Source organism: Corylus avellana, chromosome ca5 (assembly GCF_901000735.1).
Source record: "Corylus avellana chromosome ca5, CavTom2PMs-1.0".
Classification (NCBI taxonomy): domain Eukaryota; kingdom Viridiplantae; phylum Streptophyta; class Magnoliopsida; order Fagales; family Betulaceae; genus Corylus; species Corylus avellana.
In genome coordinates, this window is record NC_081545.1 from 146,177 (window position 1) to 167,466 (window position 21,290).

General features: G+C 36.3%; 1 protein-coding gene across 2 annotated transcripts; it reads left to right on the forward strand.

The window, feature by feature from the left end:
* Positions 1-3,664: 3,664 nt before the first annotated feature.
* LOC132180454 (heat shock 70 kDa protein 17-like) lies at positions 3,665-20,442 on the forward strand. Of its 2 annotated transcripts, none has more exons than XM_059593283.1 (15): positions 3,665-3,930; positions 4,621-5,400; positions 6,017-6,249; positions 8,340-8,499; positions 9,476-9,721; positions 9,843-9,979; positions 10,120-10,459; positions 10,614-10,775; positions 11,068-11,142; positions 11,219-11,319; positions 11,459-11,528; positions 12,297-12,353; positions 12,475-12,536; positions 19,635-19,707; positions 19,820-20,442. In XM_059593283.1, the coding sequence occupies exons 2-15, from the start codon at positions 4,639-4,641 to the stop codon at positions 20,048-20,050; spliced, it is 2,709 nt and encodes a 902-aa protein (XP_059449266.1). In that variant the 5' UTR covers positions 3,665-3,930; positions 4,621-4,638; the 3' UTR covers positions 20,051-20,442. The 2 variants fall into 2 exon arrangements, with proteins under 2 accessions (XP_059449266.1, XP_059449265.1); XM_059593282.1 differs by lacking the exon at positions 3,665-3,930 and adding an exon at positions 4,127-4,512.
* The last annotated feature ends 848 nt before the right edge of the window (positions 20,443-21,290 follow it).

The following is a 21,290-nucleotide window of genomic DNA, read 5'->3' on the forward strand; positions in this document are numbered from 1 at the left end:
CCAATTATAATAGAGGACCTATGTAACGACCCAATTGATAAGAGCATGACTAAAAAAATTCTTTAAAAAAACCAATAACCCACAACAAAGCGGATGATCACAGTGGCATAGCGATACCGCAATATGCCATGAACCTGTGCATTAACCTGATTGACAATATAATAAGTCTCACAGAGCTATATGCATCATCTATGATTAATCAAAGATTGTAACCTATTTGATGTGGTTAAGTTTAATCAAATAAAGGAAATGATTAAATTGGATTTTCTTTAATTGGAATCAAAATCAAATTGGATTCAAATTTGAATTCTGCACACATCTCAGTATTTTGACCATAACTTTATGCTCAAGTATCGGATTAAGGTGATTTTAGCAGCATTGGAAAACTAACTCAAAATTATACAAATTATTATGGAATATAATTTTCTTAATTCGGATGTTTGCTATACCAAAATTGTCATACAATAAAAGAACACAAATCTAGACGAATCATATTCCAATTTGTACGTGGAGATTGAAGTACAATTTTTCTATAATTTCTAGAGCTTCAAGGGTTTGTTTGCTTCCTATAAATAGGCCTCTAAGCTTCAAGAGAAGGTGTGCTTAGTTTTAGATACAAAAATCTTCTTGAAGGCTTGACAAGTTGATCCATGGCATGAGGCCATCCTAGCACCCTGATGAGCGGTTAATCCTGTAATAGGGTGTTGATGTAGCCCTTTTCAAGTAACAATGGTTTAATTTTATTTTAATTTGGGTTTTTCTATATGCATGATAATTATATAACCGTGAGAATTGATCTTAATGTTTATATTCAATCATTATAAATTTCTTATCTTGTCTTATAAAGTTTTTTATATTGATTGAACTCAATCCTTCATATTTTCTATGATTATATGAATGATTGTTATACAACGGTTTTAACTGACACATGATCAATAGGATTTGATAGGCCATACGTAGGGAAGACGAATTGTACTGCACCCTAGTTTAGTGTAATTTAGATAGACAGTTTGTGCCAACTAAAGATAGGTTATGCTTATTCATTGATTGTGTGTAGCTTATTAAGGAATTAGATAGTCCATACCTAGGGAAGACGGATCGTACCGCATCTTAGTGGTTAAGTGGACGGTCCGTGCCAACCGAAGATGGATTATACTTATTTATTAAATGATGGTATTTTTTTTTACTACTCGAGTAAAACGAGCCCTATATCATGCATAATATGAATTTTCCTTATTAATTTATGATTGATTATTGTTAAGAGGTTAGTCGTGAATTTAACCCCATATTCTATCTCTCATCACTTTTTATCTTTATGTCTTTTATTTTACGCATTTAATTTAGTTATAAACAAAATCAAATCAATCTTCTTTTAAATTGAGTTATATTTGATCTTGACAAACTTGATAACAACACCTATGCAGTCCTTGAGGTTCGACACCCTCAATATAGCCATATCTTACAGGGATTCATACTATTGCGAGTGATAATTTATTATTAATATATTTTGGTATACAAAATACCACATTAAGTAGCTCCGAAAGTACAATATTGATCTCATTCGGATTGTTTCGGCCGAAAATCGGACATTCGGGCTCGTGTATTTTCTTGCTTTCCCACCTTTGAGAATAACGCATGTTATTGTAAGCGTGAATGAACTTTTGTATTTTCGTGACTCAGAACGAACGGAAATTCGAATTTCTTTTTTGGGGAAAATGCAGTTTACCCCCGTGAAGTTTCAGGGGTTTTTCAATTTTAACCCCAAAGTTCAAAAATTGACAATTTACTCCCTGAAGTTTCAAAAATTGGCAATTTAAACCCTCCGTTTAATTTTTCTGTCAAAATGGACGGAAATCTATGAAATTACATCATTACCCTCAGGCTTTTTTTAAAAAAATTTCGTCCAATTTAACGGAAAAATTGAACAGAAAGTTTAAATGGCCAATTTTTGAAACTTCAGGGGGCTAGATTGCCAATTTTTGAACTTTTGGGTTAAAATTGAAAAACCCCTGAAACTTCAGGGGGGTAAACTGCATTTTTCCCTTCTTTTTTTGACTAGCTCCGAAAGTCCGATATTTATCTCATTCAGATTGTTTCAGCCGAAAATCGGACATTCAGGCTCGTGTTTTTTCTTACTTTCCTACCTCCAAGAAGAACACATGCTACCGTAAACATGAATGAGCTTTCACATTTTCTTGATCCAAAACGACCGAAAATTCAATTTTTTTTTTTTTTTGACTAACTTCGAAAGTTCAATATTTATCTTATTCAGATTGTTTCAACCAAAAATCGAACATTTGGGCTCCTATTTTTCTTGCTTTCCTACCTCCAAGAAGAACATATGCTACTGTAAACGTGAATGAACTTTCGCATTTTCGTGATCCGGAACGACTGAAAATTTGAATTTTGTTTTTCGACTAGGTCTGAAAGTGTAATATTTATTTTATTCAGATTGTTTGAGTAGAAAATCAGACATTCGGGCTCATGTTTTTTCTTTCTTTCCTACCTCCGAGAAGAACGCATGCTACTGTAAACAATTCTAATACTAATAACCCATTATCCCTCTCTCCTTTTTGGGAAGTCAGATTCAAAATTTTGGGTAAATGATGATTTCAAAGGAATGAAGAAAATATTTATTTGTGCTGCAATTGGAATATTGCATAAAATGATTTCTGAAAAATATTTTCTTATTTTCATGTGTTTGGTGCGACAAAAAATAATAATCAACAAAAATATTTTTGGTTTGACTGAAAAAACCTCTTTAATTTTCAAAAAATAAAGAGGCTTTTTCAGTCAAACCGAAATATTTTTGTACGGGTCGAACATTGAAAAATATTAAAAAAAAACAATTTTTCAAGAAAATATTTTTAGCTAAAAATATTTTTCGACAGAAAATAATTTATGTCGAAACAAACGAAGGCTTAATGATGAATTTGAGAGAAAAAAAATGATTGAAAATATTTTAGAAAACCACCACTCATAAATTTAATAATAAATTTTTAAAAAATAAATAAATAGAAATGAATGCATAGCAATTAGCAAGTCTCACGTTGAATATGTAGTACGGGTAATGTAAAACAGCACGCGGCGTGCCAGCGTCCAAAAAATTTTTTTTTTAAAAAAAAAAAAAAAAAAAAAAAATTTTGCACTGGCGTGCATGGGCGTGCCACGCACGCCGCGTGCGCTGAATCACGTCTCATGTAGTATATATGAATGGGTAAAGATATAGAGCACGCCGGCCGTGATTTTTTTTTTATTATTATTTTATTATTTTAATTTTTTTGAAAAAAAAAAAAAAAATTTTAGCATGGCGTGCTTCAAATGACTCCAAAATTTTTTATAAGGATGTAAGGCAACCGTGTCAACAACACAATTAATCGTCTCACAACCTACCACGTGTACCTTCAAACAACCGGCGCGATCCTATTGGTCACAGTCTAACCCCCAACTCTCCACGTAGGCTTTGTCAACTACCCAACCATCTTGCGAATGAAGAGAAGCATTCCTGCCAACCTTATACGGAGGAGTAGAGATATTCGGCGGACCGGGGTAGTCCCAGTGTCCGCCCAATCTGACGTGGCAGAAGACTTAAATAATAAAAAAACTTTTGAATTTTTTTAGGTTACAAATCGCACGTGTTTTCTACTTTTCTTTTCTTTCTTCATTTCAGAAAAATCTCTCCCGCTCTCTCTCTCTCTCCTGTTCCCTCCTTCCTTCTCCTCTCACCGACGGCCGGCTACTGGAGACCACGAACGCCGGTGCCCGCTGACGACGAGCCGGTACCCACTGTCAAAATCCCCAAATTTCAAAATACCTAAAATCCCTAAAGTTCAAAACCCCAACCCACTGTCAAAATCCATCTTCCCTCTCCCCCCACCGACGGCTGCCCACCGCCGAGCGCCGGTGACGACGAGCCACCCACACACACAGGTTCTCTCTCTCTCTCTCTCTCTCTCTCTCTATTATGAGCCTGAGGTGTCTAAAGGCATGCGTTCACTTAGCCATGTTTAAGGGGATTGGTTGAGATAAGAAGATGAGTAGGTTAGAAATCATGGAATGCGTTGTTTTTTTTCTTTTTTTCTGCAGATTCTTAGACTAATTCAGAAAAATCGATGTTAGAAGTGGGTGGCTCGTCGTAAGCGATGCTCGGCGTTGGTGGTCTCCGATGGCCGGCCGTCGGTGAGATGAGAGGGAAGAGGAGAGAGAGAGAGAGGGGGAGAGATTTTCAGAAAATTCTGAGTTGAGTGACACCCATAGGTGTTTTCTCCCTTAAAAAATTTATTTTTTTTTAAAAAAAAGTTTGGACGTGGCACAAGGCCACGTCATATTGGGTGGACTGGGGGACTACCCGGGTCTGCTGCATAGCAGGACTTTATATAGAGAGCCCCACAATTGCTCGAAATAACCCAGAACAATCCTCCTCAGCTTCTTCCTTAAGTTTCTCGTCAACCAAACAGAACCGTTCCACACGCCAAATTCTGTCTTCTGGAGAATGCGATCCACAACCTACTGGTCTCTCTCTCGGTCCCAATCTCTTGTTTCTTTTATACATAATTAATTTCATTTTTTAAACTGTTATTTTTGAATTGACTGTTAAACTCTTTGTTTTCTGCTACTCAGAGGCCGTCATAATCCAGAATGGCGTTCAATTTGCTCAAGCTGGTGCTACTCTTATCAGTGCTTTTCGTTGTATTTTCACGGTCCCAATCTGCGGTTTCGAGCATAGATCTGGGCTCTGAATGGCTAAAAGTCGCGGTCGTGAACCTAAAACCCGGACAGAGCCCAATCTCGATCGCGATCAACGAGATGTCGAAGCGCAAATCCCCGGCCTTAGTGTCATTCCAGTCCGGTGCTCGCCTCCTCGGCGAAGAAGCTGCTGGGCTTGTCGCCCGGTACCCCGATAAAGTCTATTCTCAAATCCGCGACATACTTGGAAAGCCCTATAATTTCACAAAAAACTTTCTGGATTCGATGTACTTACCGTTCACAATTATAGAAGATCCTAGAGGCGCTGTCAATTTTAAAACCAATGATGACGCTTCCATTTATTCAGTTGAGGAGTTACTAGCGATGATTTTGGGTTACGCGGTGAATTTGGCGGAGGTTCATTCGAAGGTGCAGGTGAAGGACGCAGTGATTACGGTGCCACCGTATTTTGGGCAAGCGGAGCGGAGAGGGTTGCTTCAGGCGGCGCAGTTGGCTGGTGTTAATGCGCTTTCATTGGTAAATGAGCATTCGGGGGCAGCGTTGCAGTATGGCATTGATAAGGATTTCTCAAACGGCTCGAGGCATGTTATATTCTATGATATGGGTTCAAGCAGTACTTATGCTGCGCTCGTGCATTACACGGCATATAGTGCTAAAGAGTATGGGAAGACTGTGTCAGTCAACCAATTCCAGGTGAACTTAACTACAACGTAAACTTTGGTAGGAATAGGATGGAAATGTGTTGCAATGGTTAAGTCTGAAACTTGAATACTTGGCTAGTTAACTAATAAGTTCATTCCAGAAAATGGTGCGGACTACACCGAGAAAATATTTTGGCATCTAAACCATTTTGACAAAAGAGGAAGTGCAGCCTATTAGGAACCCCACACACCAAACACACCCCCCCCCAAATGGAAAAGTGTATGAATAATGTCTTGCAATGTATGTTATTGCTCTAGTTTTCTAATTAGACGAACATATGATGGTCGGGAGATTGATAATTGTTTTCCTCATTCATGGTGCAGATGGGTAACAATACTAGATTCTTGGAAGAGTTTAAAATTGATGGACAATTTCGATGGTTTAGATTTTGGCTACTTTTCTTTGATATGCAATAGATGTCAATGAAACCACTCTTTACTTCCTTAGACTTCATATAGTAGCTTTTAGTCACTTCGATTCTAACACTCTCTGGATCTCTGATTCTAAAACGTCTATATTTGTTCTCTATACTCTTTATTGTGTCATTGCGTACACATTGCATATCTCGTTGTTTTTAGCCAGCTGTAACCTCATACGTTGTGTGCAGGTCAAGGATGTTAGATGGGACCCAGACCTTGGGGGTCAGAGTATGGAATTACGATTGGTGGAGTACTTTGCAGATGAGTTCAACATACAAGTTGGAAATGGGGTTGACGTGCGCAAGTCTTCCAAGGCAATGGCTAAATTGAAGAAACAGGTTAAACGTACAAAAGAAATTCTAAGTGCAAACACAGTGGCTCCAATATCAGTTGAATCCCTCTATGATGATCGGGACTTCAGGTAGGTGGACATTTAAGCAAATTATCCACTCCAGGCTTAAAAAGTTTATTATCATGTTTTTATTTTATATACTGGAAGAGAAGTGATTTGACTGTGCAACACAGTCAAGAGAGCTTGTTTTGTGATGACCTGGTGAATCCTGTCTTAATCATATGATACCGCATCTTAATGGTCCCTTTTCATCAACCAAAGATCAGTCGAACGAATGAAATTTCTCAAATCATTTACACATTCTGGATTCATGTTTGAGACTTTGAACCTTTTGAAATTTCCCAAATCATTTACACATTCTGGATTCATGTTTGAGACTTTGAACCTTTTATTTTAGAGAAATGCTAAACATCCCAAATTTTTGTTCCAAAAGTTGGTTCTCAAATGATGTGTCACAATCCAATGAGTTGGTGACACACTTCCCAAAATAATAAATCTCATTAGATTGGGACACATCATTTGGAAACTAATTTTTGAGAAGAAAATTTGGGATGTGTATAACTTCTTTTTATTTTATTATCAATGAGTTGCTATTGGTAACTATTTGTAGTGCCTATTAATAATTAATTGTCTCAAAAGCGTAAGATGAAAGAAAAATTGTGAATTTAATATTCTAACTGTATTTATTAAGAATGTTCTGCTAAATTTTGATTGAGTGTATGTTCTAACAAATTTTATTGGCTTCAATCCTCAATTTGCAGCATTTTGGTTCCTGAAGAATGTGATAGGTTGTCCAATAAATAATCTAATAGAATTTTCTAGACATTTTTCTTTTCAAAACTGTTTAGGTAAATGTTATGAACTTACTCGGAAAATATTTGGTCGTCTAGTTTTTATTTTTTGTCTATAAACTAAGTATTTTGATTGTCAAGTTTTTATTTCATGTCTATACACTGTGCCTGCTAAAAATCATCATAACCAGATTAACTTTATTTCATGTCTAGAACCTCATGTTATTGTTTATAACTTCTTGTACCGACCGGTGTGTTATAAAAGACAATGGCAATGTTGGGATGGGTAAGTGGCAGTGGTTGCTTTAATTCAAAAAGTTAAATGCTCTCCTTTTGTAAGGAGCGATATGATTTGTTGTATATGAAAATTAAACTCATGTTTCATCTTTTCTTTTAATTACTATACTAGTTGTTATTCAAGATACTTACCAAATCTCCACCACTCTTGCTTTTCTTTTCCACGTTACCTGGGCTTATTTCTTTGTGAGAATTGCCTCTCCTATTAAAAATAGCCACCTCTATATCCCTTTTCTTGTTCTATTTGCTCCTACTAGCTAGGTAGCTTCTTTTGGTACTCCATGTGTACCTGTAGCGCCGTACATTTTTAATGAATTCTCGATCATTTATAAATAAAAATAAAAAAATAAAAATTGAAATATTTGATTTGAGATAATGCAGCAGCAGTATTACATTTAGCATTATATGACGTTCTACTAAAACAAGTGAAGTACAAAAATCGTCATTGATTTTATGGTATGTTGTCAAAGAAATGGATGAAGGTAGGGTTTCAAAAGGGGTTGAACTGAAAACTCTTTTGCGTCATCATCCATCTGAATTGGCACCTCACTTCTTTGTTCCATCCATTTGTGACATAGCAAACTTAATTAGGACCTTTTTTTTTTTTTTTTTTTCAATTAGTATAACTATAATTTACTGTAATAACCTTCATATGTATGCATATACATATGGTGTATATATGTCTATTATTGAACATGGAAGCTGTGATGCTGTCAAACTGATAAGCTAGTTCTTCTTGATGGTGTGATAATCCTTCCATTTCTTGTCTGGTAGAACCCAGTGGCCAGCAATTGTTTGTAGATGTCATCTTGAAGCCTCTTTTTCATTGGATAAACAATTTGTCTTCACTTTTTGATCATTCTATAATTGCTTATGCAGGTAGTAGATATAAGTTTCAATATGCTTCTTGATATTCCCATCTATGTATTCAGAAAATAGTTCAAGTTAAATGGTTGACATGCCTATCTTTTTCCCTGCATCTCACGATTATGCATACTGATAGTTGGCCCCCAAGTAATGAAACTGATCAACTATTAGTAGTTTTATATGATTTCTTTTCCCCTCCTCCAGGAGCACCATATCTCGTGAGAAGTTTGAAGAGCTCTGTGAAGATCTGTGGGAGAAAGCTCTTGTTCCTTTGAAAGAAGTGCTCAAGAATTGTGGTTTGAAGGTGGATGAGATATATGCGGTGGAATTGATAGGAGGTGGTACTAGGGTCCCAAAGTTGCAGGTTTGTACTGTCTTTGTGAAAGATGTACTCATGGCACACAATCTTATGTTATTTCAAGCGGTGAAACAATAATTGCTTCTGGTTAGTTGCATAGGATGCTCAATTAAGATTGGAGTTCTGAACTCAATTCTATCAGAGAATTATATTGATTCACTTGTTCAGTCAAAACATTTATCTCTTGTCACGTGCTAGTGTTAAGGATTCATTCTCCAATTTTTACTTTTATGTGTCAATTGGATTTCGACTCCTTGACATATTCATTTCTGAACTATTAGGTTATAACTATATTAAATCAATGACCAATCCTTTGAAGCTCTGTCAAAATTCTTATTGATTCCTTGGGGATTAATATGAAGTATTTGTATATAGTTGAGCACTATTATGTTTAAAGGATTAAGTAATTCTTTGTGGTATAAATGTAAAAAGAGCTGCACAGGATACCAAATCTTTGTAGAGATTTTTTTTTGTTGGTTTAAAGAGATGAATCCAACTTATACTATTTGTCACACATATATTTTACTGGAGAATCATTCAACTGGAAATTTTTGTGATCATAAAATGTAATTTAACTACATGTTAATGTGCTTGCAATTGCATGCAATTGTGTGTGGGTTTCATGATGCAAGTTATGAGGTTTTAAAATGCCAGAATGAAGGTGCATGGTAATATTTACCCTGTCAATGTGCATATTAGGTATCAGTTTAATGTCACTTGACACTACTGTGATTTGTTATATATTGATGTCTTAATGGTTCAAAATATTTGATTCTGTGATCTACATTAGCTCTTGAAATAATTATATCTAAGCTATACTTGGGCATTCTCTTGTATATTTCATGTGTACTAAGGTTGCGCCTCTTTGCACTTTTTGATATATGCAACATTACTTATAAAAAAAATAATTATTATATCCGAGCTTTTGTTCGTTTACAGAGGATGAATTGAAAAAAGAAAACATATGTTTCTTTAATAACAGGCCAAGCTCCAGGAATTTCTTGGGAGGAAAGAGCTGGACAAACATCTGGATGCGGATGAAGCTATAGTTCTTGGTGCAGCCCTGCATGCTGCAAATATAAGTGATGGAATCAAATTGAATCGTAAGCTTGGAATGATTGATGGCTCTTCTTATGGGTTTGTTTTTGACTTAGACGGCCCTGATCTTATGAAAGACGAGAGCACTCGGCAGCTACTTGTACAACGAATGAAGAAACTTCCCAGTAAGGTAAATAACAAGCCAATGTGAATTTATGATGTAAGAGATGGTGAAAATTAGATAAATAGTTCAACAACACTACTCTCCCTCTCTAACTTTGCTACTTTGTTTGGGCTTGACTATATAACAGATTTTCAGGTCCATTATCAACAACAAAGATTTTGAAGTTTCACTTGCTTATGAGAGTGAAGATCTTTTACCACCTGGTGTTACCTCTCCCATATTTGCTCAGTATAGTGTGTCTGGTTTGACAGATGCAAGTGAGAAGTAAGATTAGCAAATTCTTGAATCTTTTGTTGATGTGCCTTTGCTTTGATGCTTGAAGCAGTGTCAACCTTTTCTCCACACAAAAGCTTCAGACAAATTCTTATTTGGATTTATGTATGTATTGTATCTATATTGTTCAGGTATTCGTTGCAGAATTTGTCCTCTCCCATCAAGACAAATTTGCATTTCTCTCTCAGTAGAAGTGGAATTCTTTCTTTGGATCGGGCAGATGCTGTTATTGAAATCTCAGAATGGGTAGAAGTTCCTAAAAGGAATCTGCCCCTGGATAATTCAACTACTTCTTCTCCCAATATATCAGTTGAAGCTGATGCAAAAAATGCTTCTGAAGAAAGTAATGACAACTTGCATGTTGATGGCGGGGTTGGTAACACATCAAGATCTAGTGTAGAAGAAAATAATACCATTGATCTTGGTACAGAAAGAAAGCTGAAAAAGAGGACGTTTAGGGTTCCACTTAAGGTACAAACAAGTGATTGTTTTAAAATGTCTTCTTGGTAGTTACTATTAACAGTCCAATTGAGGACTGAATATTATTTTTTTGAAAAATTATTCTGATATTTAGTCTCCGTTTTGCTCATTTTCCGTTTTGATTTCTTTAATTTATTATTTGTAGATTGTTGAGAAGACAATGGGGCCTGGAATGTCTCTTTTGAAAGAATCTCTTGCTGAAGCTAGACAAAAATTAGAAGCATTGGATAAAAAGGACGCAGAGCGAAGAAGAACTGCAGAGTTAAAAAATAATTTGGAAGGATATATTTATGCTACTAAAGAAAAGGTCGAAATTTTTTCTTTAATAAATTTGACTGTTATATTCATTTAAGAGTAATGTATTAGATTTTTGCATACCTCGTGATGGCTTTTGAAGATCAAATGTTACTTGTATTTACTCCATATTTGCCCTATCCGGGTTTCTTTCTCTTTTGTTTAATTCATTTATTTAATTATAATTTAGTATACATTCCTTAGGCCTTTACTGGACATATAAAAGAGGCTTAAACCATTTTTATATGATGATCTGCTTACCTTCTGCATGTCCCCAATTGATGACATTTTTTTATTTGTACCAGCTTCAATCATCTGAAGAGTTTGAACAAATTTCTACTGACAAGGAACGCCAATCTCTTAATGAAAAGCTTGATGAGGTTAGTTTTATTTTTGAGCAAACTCATAATGCTTGAAGTCATATAGCTCTCACTTGAACAACTTGTGTTGCCTCAGGTGCAAGAATGGTTGTATACAGACGGTGAAGATGCTACTGCTGCAGAGTTTCAGGAGCCCCTAGATATGTTAAAAGATGCTGGTGGCCCCATGTTCTTTAGGTATGCGATGTCTTATAAATTTATAATAGGTTGTAAGGCATTCTTGAGTTGAACTCAGTTTGAGTATGTCTGATACTAAAATAAACAAATTTGGAGAAAGCTTGATGTGATGTTTGAACTGATGTACTTTTGGGTCTAGACTGAAAGAGCTTACTGCACGGCCAACAGCAACTGAACATGCCCGAAAATATCTTATTGAGCTTCAACAGGTACTAAATTTTTTTGTTCTTTTTTTTTTTTTTTCCTCTTTCTTTTCTTTTCTTTTTTTCCTAACAAGGAGTCCAAAAAAATTTCGTCACTGACTTATCTCTGGGCATGTTTATTATCTGGGTCCCACTCACACCAGTGAACTACTAGGTTACACAGGCATCTATAGGAGTGAATTACCTACCATTTATACTCATAAAATGATGAATGAAGAAAGAAACAAAATCCTAGTCCACAAAAAATTGCCTCGGATTCTGTCTTAATAATCTTGAATTGTTCCAATTTTCGACCATTGTGAAAAAAGTCCAAATTTGTTTGAGAACTTGGCCGTATAAAGTACAATTTCCAACAAAAACCTCTGAATGAGTGGAAGAGTAGAGTGAGAAAGTTATTTGACATGATATGTTTTTCATTTCTTTATATGCAAAAATATTTTCACAAAAGATGACCACATGTAATAATTGTCTTTCCTGTTTTATTTTTGAGTGAAGAGAAGAAAGATTTTGGGGATCGGGGGTGTGAGAATGCCTCTTATGGAAGCACGCATTGCTTTATGGGCTTGCATATGAGTTTCTTTTTTTTTTTTTTCTTTTTTTCTTGGTTCCTTCAAAATGTCTGTCTTGTAGATTAAAGACCCAAAAATGTCGCAGTTTTTAAAATGGAATGGCCATGAATCTTTCTTCTCCAACTTTTCTGTTTCCTTTGCTGCTTTAATTAGTTATGAGGTAATGTGAACTGTGCATTGACGATTTTCTTTCCTGAGCACGCAGATAGTACATGGCTGGAAGACAAACAAATCTTGGCTTCCTAAAGATAAAATAGATGAGGTGTTCAATCATTTTACTCTATTGCATTGTCTTTTTGAATCCGTTTTCAATTTGTGGGATGACTCTGAGTTGTTGTCCTGTCTTGCCTTGGTATGGGAGTTGATGTGTTTCGTAAATTCAGGTTTTGAGTGATGCTGACTCGTTCAAGATTTGGTTGGATGAAAAAGAAGCTGAGCAGAAGAGGTAAGTTGTTTATGTCCTTGTTCTTTGTGTTATTTTTATTTCTTTTAACTTTTTTGCTTATGGCAATCGCTCCCATGTATTCATGTACAAAAAAGAGTCGTGCAAATGGCTGCATCATGGTGAATAGTATAACAAATACATACCTCACTTAGTCATATAGAAGAGGACTAGGCCCCAATGACTGCTTTTTTGAAAATCTAAATGCTTCAAATTGGTATTGGCAGTAGGGGTTAATTGTTGGCGTTTTGTGACTTTCACCATAAAGTTGGTAGGACCCAACATCATTAAAGGAGGATTCTTTTGGCTCACCTTTTTTTTTTTATTCCCAATTGCTCTTGGAATTGGTTTTCCTTTCAAAGCATGAATTGGACTTGAAGTCCTACGAATTGGAGTTGGAGGAGCCTTGATTTAGCCGACCTTTATGTCCCATAAAAAGGGTTTCCACAGCACATAATTGCACAGAGAAAAGCAAAGCAATTGTTTTGGTGTGCCAACAATAGAGAGAAAAAGAGAGAGCAAGAAAGAGTGTTTTTTCCCCCATTTTGTTATTATTCTCCTTTGGGTTAAGTGAGAATTGGGTGTATTTGGGGCTTTGGATTTGAGTGGTTTTCTCGCCCTGTTACTCTCTTATACTCATCTTTTGATAGTGAATTTTCTCCGGATCGTCTCCGCCAGTGGATATAGGCTTGTTAAGCCGAACCACAAATTTTTGTGTCGTGTGTGATTGCTTATCTTTGTTATTCCGCATTCTTCTTATTTTTCGCATTTCACGGGTGTTGGGAATAGGATTAATTTCCTAACAACTGGTATCAGAGCTTTTGGTTTGAGTGGGAGCGATGGCAATAGAAGAAGGAAAGATAGGGATAAGAAGTTCGACGGCAAAGATTTTGGGTATTGAAGGTACAAATTGAAATTATTCTTTGTGGGAAGGATCTTCATCAACCTCTTTTGGAAGAACAACTCGACATGTATGATAGCGAGTGGGCTCTGCTTGATCGTAAAGCCCTAGCAGTTATCAGGTTATCACTGTCAAAATTAGTTGCACACAACTTTGTAAAGGAGAAGACCACAACAGGTCTAATGGCGGTTTTGTCAAGCATGTATGAGAAGCCATCGGTTAACAACAAGGTGCATTTGATAAAGAAATTGTTCAACCTAAAGATAGCGTAAGGGGCTTCAGTGACACATCATCTCAATGAGTTCAACACCATCACAAATCAATTGTCCTCCATGGAAATTAATTTTGATGATGAGGTTCGCGCGTTGATCGTCTTGGCATCTTTGCCAAATAGCTAGGAAGCAGTGAGGATAGCTGTAACTCTGTAGGAAAGAGTAAACTAAGCTACAAAGATATCAGGGATTTGGTTCTTAGTGAGGAGGTCCGTAGGAAGGATGCTGGTGAAACCTCCGATTCTGGTGCAGCCCTAAACCTTGAAGCAAGGGGCAGAGGTCAAGAGAGAAACTCTGTGAGGGGCAGATCTAAGTCCAGGAAGGGTAGGAGCAAATCCAGGTTTGGACGACAACCTGAGTGTTGGAACTGTGGCAAGACAGGCCACTTCAAGAAGAACTATAAAGAGCTGAAGAGGAAGACTGAAAATGACGCCACAAATGTCATGTTAATAGAAGAAGTGCACGATGCCCTACTTCTATCTATTGACAATCCTCTTGATTCTTGGGTCTTGGACTCAGGAGCTTCTTTTCACACCACACCGATAAATGAAGTTTTCGAAAATTATGTGGCTGTAGATTTCGGGAAGGTGTACTTGGCTGATGGAACGGCACTAGATGTTGTGGGTATAGGCGATGTTTGCATTAGAGTCCACAGTGACTCGGTATGGAAGTTGCAAAATGCAAGGCATATCCCAGAGTTAAAAAAGAACCTGATTTCAGTAGGACAACTTGATGATGAAGGGCATTCAATTCATTTCCACGGTGGAAAGTGGAAGGTCAGTAAGGGAGTCATGATTTTGGCTTGTGGTCATAAGTCGGGTACTCTCTATATATGACGACAAACAGCAGGGATACAATTGTTGTTGCAGATATGGGTACTGACTCAAAATTATGGCACCTAAGGCTTGGGCACATGAGCGAGAAAGGGATGAGGGTACTTCTGTCAAAGGGGAAACTACTAGAGCTGAAGGCAGTTGAGCCTAATTTGTGTGAAGGCTACATCCTAGGAAAGCAAAAGAATATGAGTTTCGCGAAAGTTGGCAAAACACCGAAGCCGGGAAAGCTAGAGTTGGTGCACACGAATTTGTGGGGTCCCGCACCAGTGGCATCTCTTGGAGGCTCGCGGTATTACATCACATTTATTGATGACTCAAGCAGGAAGGTATTAGTTTACTTCTTATAGCTTAAATATGATGTGTTTGAAGTTTTTAAGAAGTGGAAGGTCATGGTAGAGACAGAAATTGGTCTGAAATTGAAGCATCTAAGATCAGACAATGGGGGAGAATACGAAGACGGGGGTTTCAAACAGTTTTGTGCGGTGAATGAGATTAGAATGGAGAAAACTATTTCAGGAACGCCACAGCAGAATGGCGTGGCTGAACACATGAACAGGACCCTCAATGAGCGTGCAAGAAGTATGAGGTTGCATGCTGAACTATCGAAAATTTTCTGGGCAGATGTAGTAAGTACTATTGCTTACTTGATAAACAGAGGACTATCCGTTCCTTTGGGCCATAGACTACCTAAAGAAGTCTGGAGTGGAAATGAGATAAATCTTTCTCATTTGAAAGTTTTTGGTTGTGTTTCGTGTGTCTATATTGAATATGATGCTCGTAGCAAGCTAGATGCTAAGTCTAGAAAATGTTATTTCATTGGCTATCGGAATGAGGCATTCGGGTATAGGTTTTGGGATGATCAAAACCGGAAGATCATTAGAAGTAGAAATGTTACTTTTAGTGAGATGGCTATGTATAAGAATAATTCAAGTGCAGAACCAGTAAGTACAAAGTCGGAGGCTGAGAAGCCTGAATTTATCAACCTAGATGGAATTTCTAAAGGTGCAGCTCAGAAAAGGAATTCAGAAGTTGATAAGGATTTAGAAACTGAAGATGGTCTAGAAGTTGAAGAAACAGTAAATCAAGAAACTGAACAGGGTACACCGACAGTGGATGTCCGTTGATTTACTAGAACCATTAGATCTCCACTGCGTTTTTCACCCTTCCTGTTTCATATTTTGTTGACAGATGGCGGTGAGCCAGAGATGTTTGTTGAAGCCTTGGAGGTTGAAGATTCAATTAAGTGGGAGTTAGCCATGAAGGATGAGATTGACTCATTATTGACTAACCAGACCTGGGAACTGACTGATAAAGGGTGAACATGATGTTAGCAAATGCTACAAGGCAAGATTAGTAGTTAAGGGATTCCAGCAAAAAGAAGGAATTGACTACACAGACATATTCTCTCCAGTGGTGAAGATGACAACCATCAAATTTGTGCTGAGCATTGTGGCGGCGGAGGACTTACATCTAGAGTAGTTAGATGTGACGACGGCGTTCCTTCATGGTGAGTTGGAGGAAGAAATTTATATGCAGCAGCCACAGGGATTCGCAGTGCAGGGGAATGAGAGTTTAGTGTGCAAATCGAGAAAAAGCTTGTATGGCCTGAAACAAGCTCCAAGACAATGGTACAAGCAGTTTGATAGTTTCATATGTAGTACTGGATTCACAAGGTGCAATTCAGATCATTGCTACTATGTCAAGAGTTTTAAGAACTCTTACATTTTTTTACTCCTGTACGTAGATGATATGCTCATTGCAACGGCCAATAAGGAAGACATCAACAAGTTGAAGAACCAGCTGTCAAAGCAATTTGCAATGAAGGATTTAGGTGTTGCTAAACAAATCCTTGGGATGAGAATCATCAAGGACAGGGCCAATAGTACATTGAAGATTTCACAGACAGTATGTGAAGAAGATTCTAAGCAGATTTAGCATGGATGAAGCTAAGTCAGTGAGCACACCCATGGAAAGTCACCTCAGGCTAACCAAGGACGAGTCACCGAAGACAGATCAAGAGAAATCATACATGAGCAAGGTATCTTATGCCTCAGCTATCAGAAGTTTGATGTTTGCAATGGTCTATACTAGACCGGATATTGCACATGCAGTTGGAGTTGTGAGCGGGTACATGAGTAATCCAGGGAAGCAACATTGGGAGGTAGTCAAGTGGATTTTGCGATATCTGAGAGGAACTTCATATATGTCCCTTTGCTTCACAGGTGTAGAATTGAAGCTGTAGGGCTACGTGGATGCTGATCTAGCGGGTGATGTTGATAGCAGGAAAAGTACTACAGGATTTGTGTATACTCTAGGAGGTACTACTGTGTGTTGGACCTTAAGATTACAGAAAATTGTAGCCCCTTTCCACTATAGAGGCAAAGCATGTGGCCGTGACAGAAGCTGGAAAGGAGATGGTTTGGCTACAAGGTTTTTTGGATGAGTTGGGAAATGAGAATGAGAAGGGCGTTCTACACAGTGATAGTCAGAGTGCCATTTTTCTTGCGAAGAACCCGGCATATCATTCAAGAACAAAGCATATACAATTGAGGTATCACTTTATTCGGTCTCTTCTTGAAAGTGGACAATTATTACTTGAGTTGATTCCTGGAACTGAGAATCCAGCAGACATGTTGACAAAAGGTGACTATTGAGAAACTGAAGATGTGCACAGCTTCAGTTTCTCAATAGTCACACCTTTTGTCAACATATCTGCTGGATTCTCAATTGGTTTCCGAGTTTGAAGATAGGTGGAGACATCCGGAGGAGATTCACTATGTTGCAACTTGATGGGATTTAAGTCAAGTGAGAGATTGTTTGTGACTTTCACCATAAAGTTGGTGGGACCCGACATCATTAAAGGAGGATTCTTTTGGCTGACATTTTTTTTATTCCCAATTGCTCTTGGAATTGGTTTTCCTTTCAGAGCATGAATTGGACTTGAAGTCCTTCTACGAATTGGAGTTGGAGGAGCCTTGATTTAGCCGACCTTTATGTCCTATAAAAAGGGTTGTCCACAGCACATTAGTGCACAAAGAAAAACAAAGCAATTGTTTTGGTGTGCCAACAATAGAGAGAAAGGAGAGAGCAAGAAAGAGTGTTTTTCCCTTTTTGGTTATTATTCTCCTTTGGGCAAAGTGAGAATTGGTGTATTTGGAGCTTTGGGTTTGAGTGGTTTTCTCGCCCTGTTACTCTCTTGTACTCATCTTTTGGTGAATTTTCTTCGGATCGTCTCCGCTAGTGGATGTAGGCTTGTTAAGCCGAACCATTTAAATCTTTGTGTCGTGTGTGATTGCTTATCTTTGTTATTCCGCATTCTTCTTATTTTTCGCATTTCACGGGTCTTGAGAATATAATTAATTTCCTAACATTAATTGTCACTCTGATCTAGATTAGATACTCTTTATGAGCTTTGCCTAAATTTTGGAGTCTGCTGGCTTCTAACGATATGATCTCATCAGATTTTGGTCAGGATCCACCTATTGTGATTTCCCTATGATAAGAAAATATTCTTAAATCATCCTAATTGAATATGTTCGAGCATTTAATTTGCATACCACTTTAGAGCATCTCCATCACATGCTCTAAACCTCTCATATTAGCTAAAATATAGCTAATATGAAACCTTTTTCAGTTCTAGCAGATTTGTGTTACAATAATCTACTTGTAGAGTATCACTGTAGCAAAATGTTTCATTTTTTTTTTTCTCATTTCATGTGATGGTGAGAAAGAGTGGTTGAGGAAGAAATAGTGAGATATAATAAAAATAAAAATAAAAGAATTGAGAAATAATATTTAAAAGAAAGTAGAGAAGACAATAGAGAATTTGTTGGAGTTGTATAGAAAAAGCAGTAGCTAGAGTAAAAAAGTGCACTTTTTGGTTAGATATTTTAGACAATGTTGCTGGAGATGATGCTCTTACATATGTTAAAATGGAAAAATCAAATGTTAAGTTCTTTTCGTTTTTATTTATTTTATTTCTTAAATTTCCAGGATCTCTCCAAATAGGAAACTTTTCTACTTTTTCTTAGTTTTTGAAATTTGTTTTTCTTTTCCTTACTTTACCGGTTCTCGAGTAGATTTCATGTGTATTAGGGTTGCACCCCTTTGCACCTTTAATGAATTTAAATTGGCATAGGGATGTTTACTGAAAATGTAAAGGGCCTTTCATTACTTTTTTATTTGCTTCTAGATAATAGTCATGTTAACAAAGATGACAATCAGGACTTATGGGATGGTAGATTTCAGTCGAGTGATCAATTGCACAGAAGTATTGTTGATTGGATGGTGTCATCCACGAAAATCAAAATGTGATTCTATATGATTTTTTTTCCCTTTTTTACTGCAGCATCATTTGAAGTCACTGGACCATTTGTAGAAACTTTTCTCGAAAATATTTTTCAGTGTTTAGAGCAGACAAAAAAAACACTAGTCAACAGAAATGATTTTTGAAATCAATGAAAAATGATTCATTGAGGGCGTAAACTGATTTTATGCATCTCGAGAGATGCAAGTCAATTTTATGTACCTCATTTTAACACTTACTAGTATTCTCTCTCTCAAAAAAAAAAAAAAATTCTTAAAGCTCCTTTATTCTTAAAGGATATATTTTTTGGAAACCCTTTTATCTCTCGCATATGTATATATGTTTGGATGTGTGTCTACCAAATGCTTCAATCTTTATTGTTATCTTTATGAAAGTAAATCAACTTATTCAGTTATTAAATTTATCTTTTAGTTTTTATTATATTTTTTGTGAATAAAAGTGTTAATTTTATGTGGTTATATAAAAATATAAATGATTTTCAGTGTGAAATAAACGTCAAAAAATGTTTTCGAGATAATTTTTAAGTGTTAATCACACTTTCATTCAAAATATTTTTTGTTAGAAAATGTTTTACATCAGTATAAACTTGAGAAGCATTTTGCAAAGCTCTTGTAGTAACATCTACAGTATTTGGTAATGGAAGGAGCCAAGCCATTCTTCGACAAGTTTGAATATGATTTTTACTTGATTGCTGATGTTCAGCCAGCCACTTATAAGCTTCTCCATATGCTAAAGCTGTTTTTCCTTTTTCTTTCTCTCCTAAAGGACCTCTGGTTTCAGTGCTCCGGCATTCACGTCTGAAGAAGTATATACGAAGTTCTTCAATCTGCAAGGCAAGGTAGTGTTCTAATTCCACCCTCTCTTATCAAGGAAGTAGTTTATATAGCGTACAACATATTTCTATATCTTGGTCGTACTGTCTTCCATAATTTGTTGATTTTTTTTTTCAGGTTACTAGCATTAATAGAATTCCCAAGCCAAAGCCTAAAATTGAGAAGCCTGTAAAGAATGAAACTGAGAGCAGTGGGGAGAATGTGACTAATCCCAACACGACTTTTGAGGAGAATTTTAACCATAGTGACCAATCGTCAACTAGAGACCCTGACATCTCATCGACTGAAAAAATTGACCAGGAGCCCAAGGTTCATGATGAAGTGCCCGAGGTTCACGATGAATTATGATTGATGAAGGATACAATTAGGTTCTCATATTTGGGTTAACTACCTTCAGAATTGGAAAATATGAATTGGCACTAGAAGATAGATGCATATGCTGCAAATTTTGTACTACAGAAGAATACAGAGTTGAGCCCATTTTTTAGGAGGGGAGGTTATCTTAACTTTGAGATTGATGGATTTCCCATCTTACGCAGTTTGAAGAATAGTTGGAAAAACCTTTATTAATTACAACGCAATCCTGTTATTGCCTCATAAACTGGAGTATATCCTTAATCACAGCCCTTGGAGATAATTTGGTCCGTGAAAGGGATATGAGAGATTATATACTGTTTATTTTAAAATTAGGTTGCAATACACTTTTTGGCCTAAGAAATTTGAAATATGTTTGAACTTCATTCTTGAAATAGTAATGCTATTTAGGGTGCATTTGGAATTGCAAAGGGGGAGTGCTTTTTTTTAAAAAAAAAAAGCGATTTGAAAACGTAAAAAAATGCGTTTTCAAATTGCAAATAAAAATGTGTTTTTTACTTTCAATTGATTGGGATCACGCTTAATGAAGTGAATGTCATTAATTCGAATTCTCCTTTTCTTCTTGTGCAGACATGTTAAAAAAAAAAAAAAATTGTGTGTTTTTTTTTTTTAAGAAAAAAAAACTGATTTAAATGCCAAAATGCAATTTTACTAAATGCAGTGTATTTAAAAATTGTGTTTTCAAGTTGCATGTTTAAAGTCGTAATTTTTAAATTGCAAACACAAATGGTCCCTTAATAAATTGCTATATAACTGTTATATTATTGGGTTGACATGCTAGTGAAAATCAATGTTCTTTTTATTATTATTATTATTTTTAAAACAATGGTGATCAAATGGCTAATTTTTTTACTGTAGCGTCTTCAAGTTGTATGACAAGTAATGTTGAACGTAAAATAAGATTCATATTCCCCTTGTTCCTTCTAAAATTGATGTGGTTTTTAAATTTAATATTTGATCAAAATTCAATAATGATTATCACAAATTCAATAGTATTTTTAAAAGCCGCATTAATGTGTGAAGACATGAGTCTTACGTTTAGCATTATTCGTTGTATAGCAGTCGTATAACAGTCTACTAAATAGCATTACTTTCTTGAAATATAAAAAAAATTCAATATAATCCTTCAAATATGACATCAATTACATCGTTCTTTTAATGACGCTTGATTTTGTTATCAAAATGGTTAATATGGGAAATTGAGAGATGAGCC

Bases quoted from the DNA above. Each gene is read 5' to 3' on its own strand.
- LOC132180454 (XM_059593283.1), top strand. From the start codon at position 4,639: ATGGCGTTCAATTTGCTCAAGCTGGTGCTACTCTTATCAGTGCTTTTC. The intron at 9,722-9,842 runs GTAAATAACAAG...ACTATATAACAG, and splicing joins TGAAGAAACTTCCCAGTAAG to ATTTTCAGGTCCATTATCAA. The intron at 9,980-10,119 runs GTAAGATTAGCA...TATATTGTTCAG, and splicing joins TTGACAGATGCAAGTGAGAA to GTATTCGTTGCAGAATTTGT.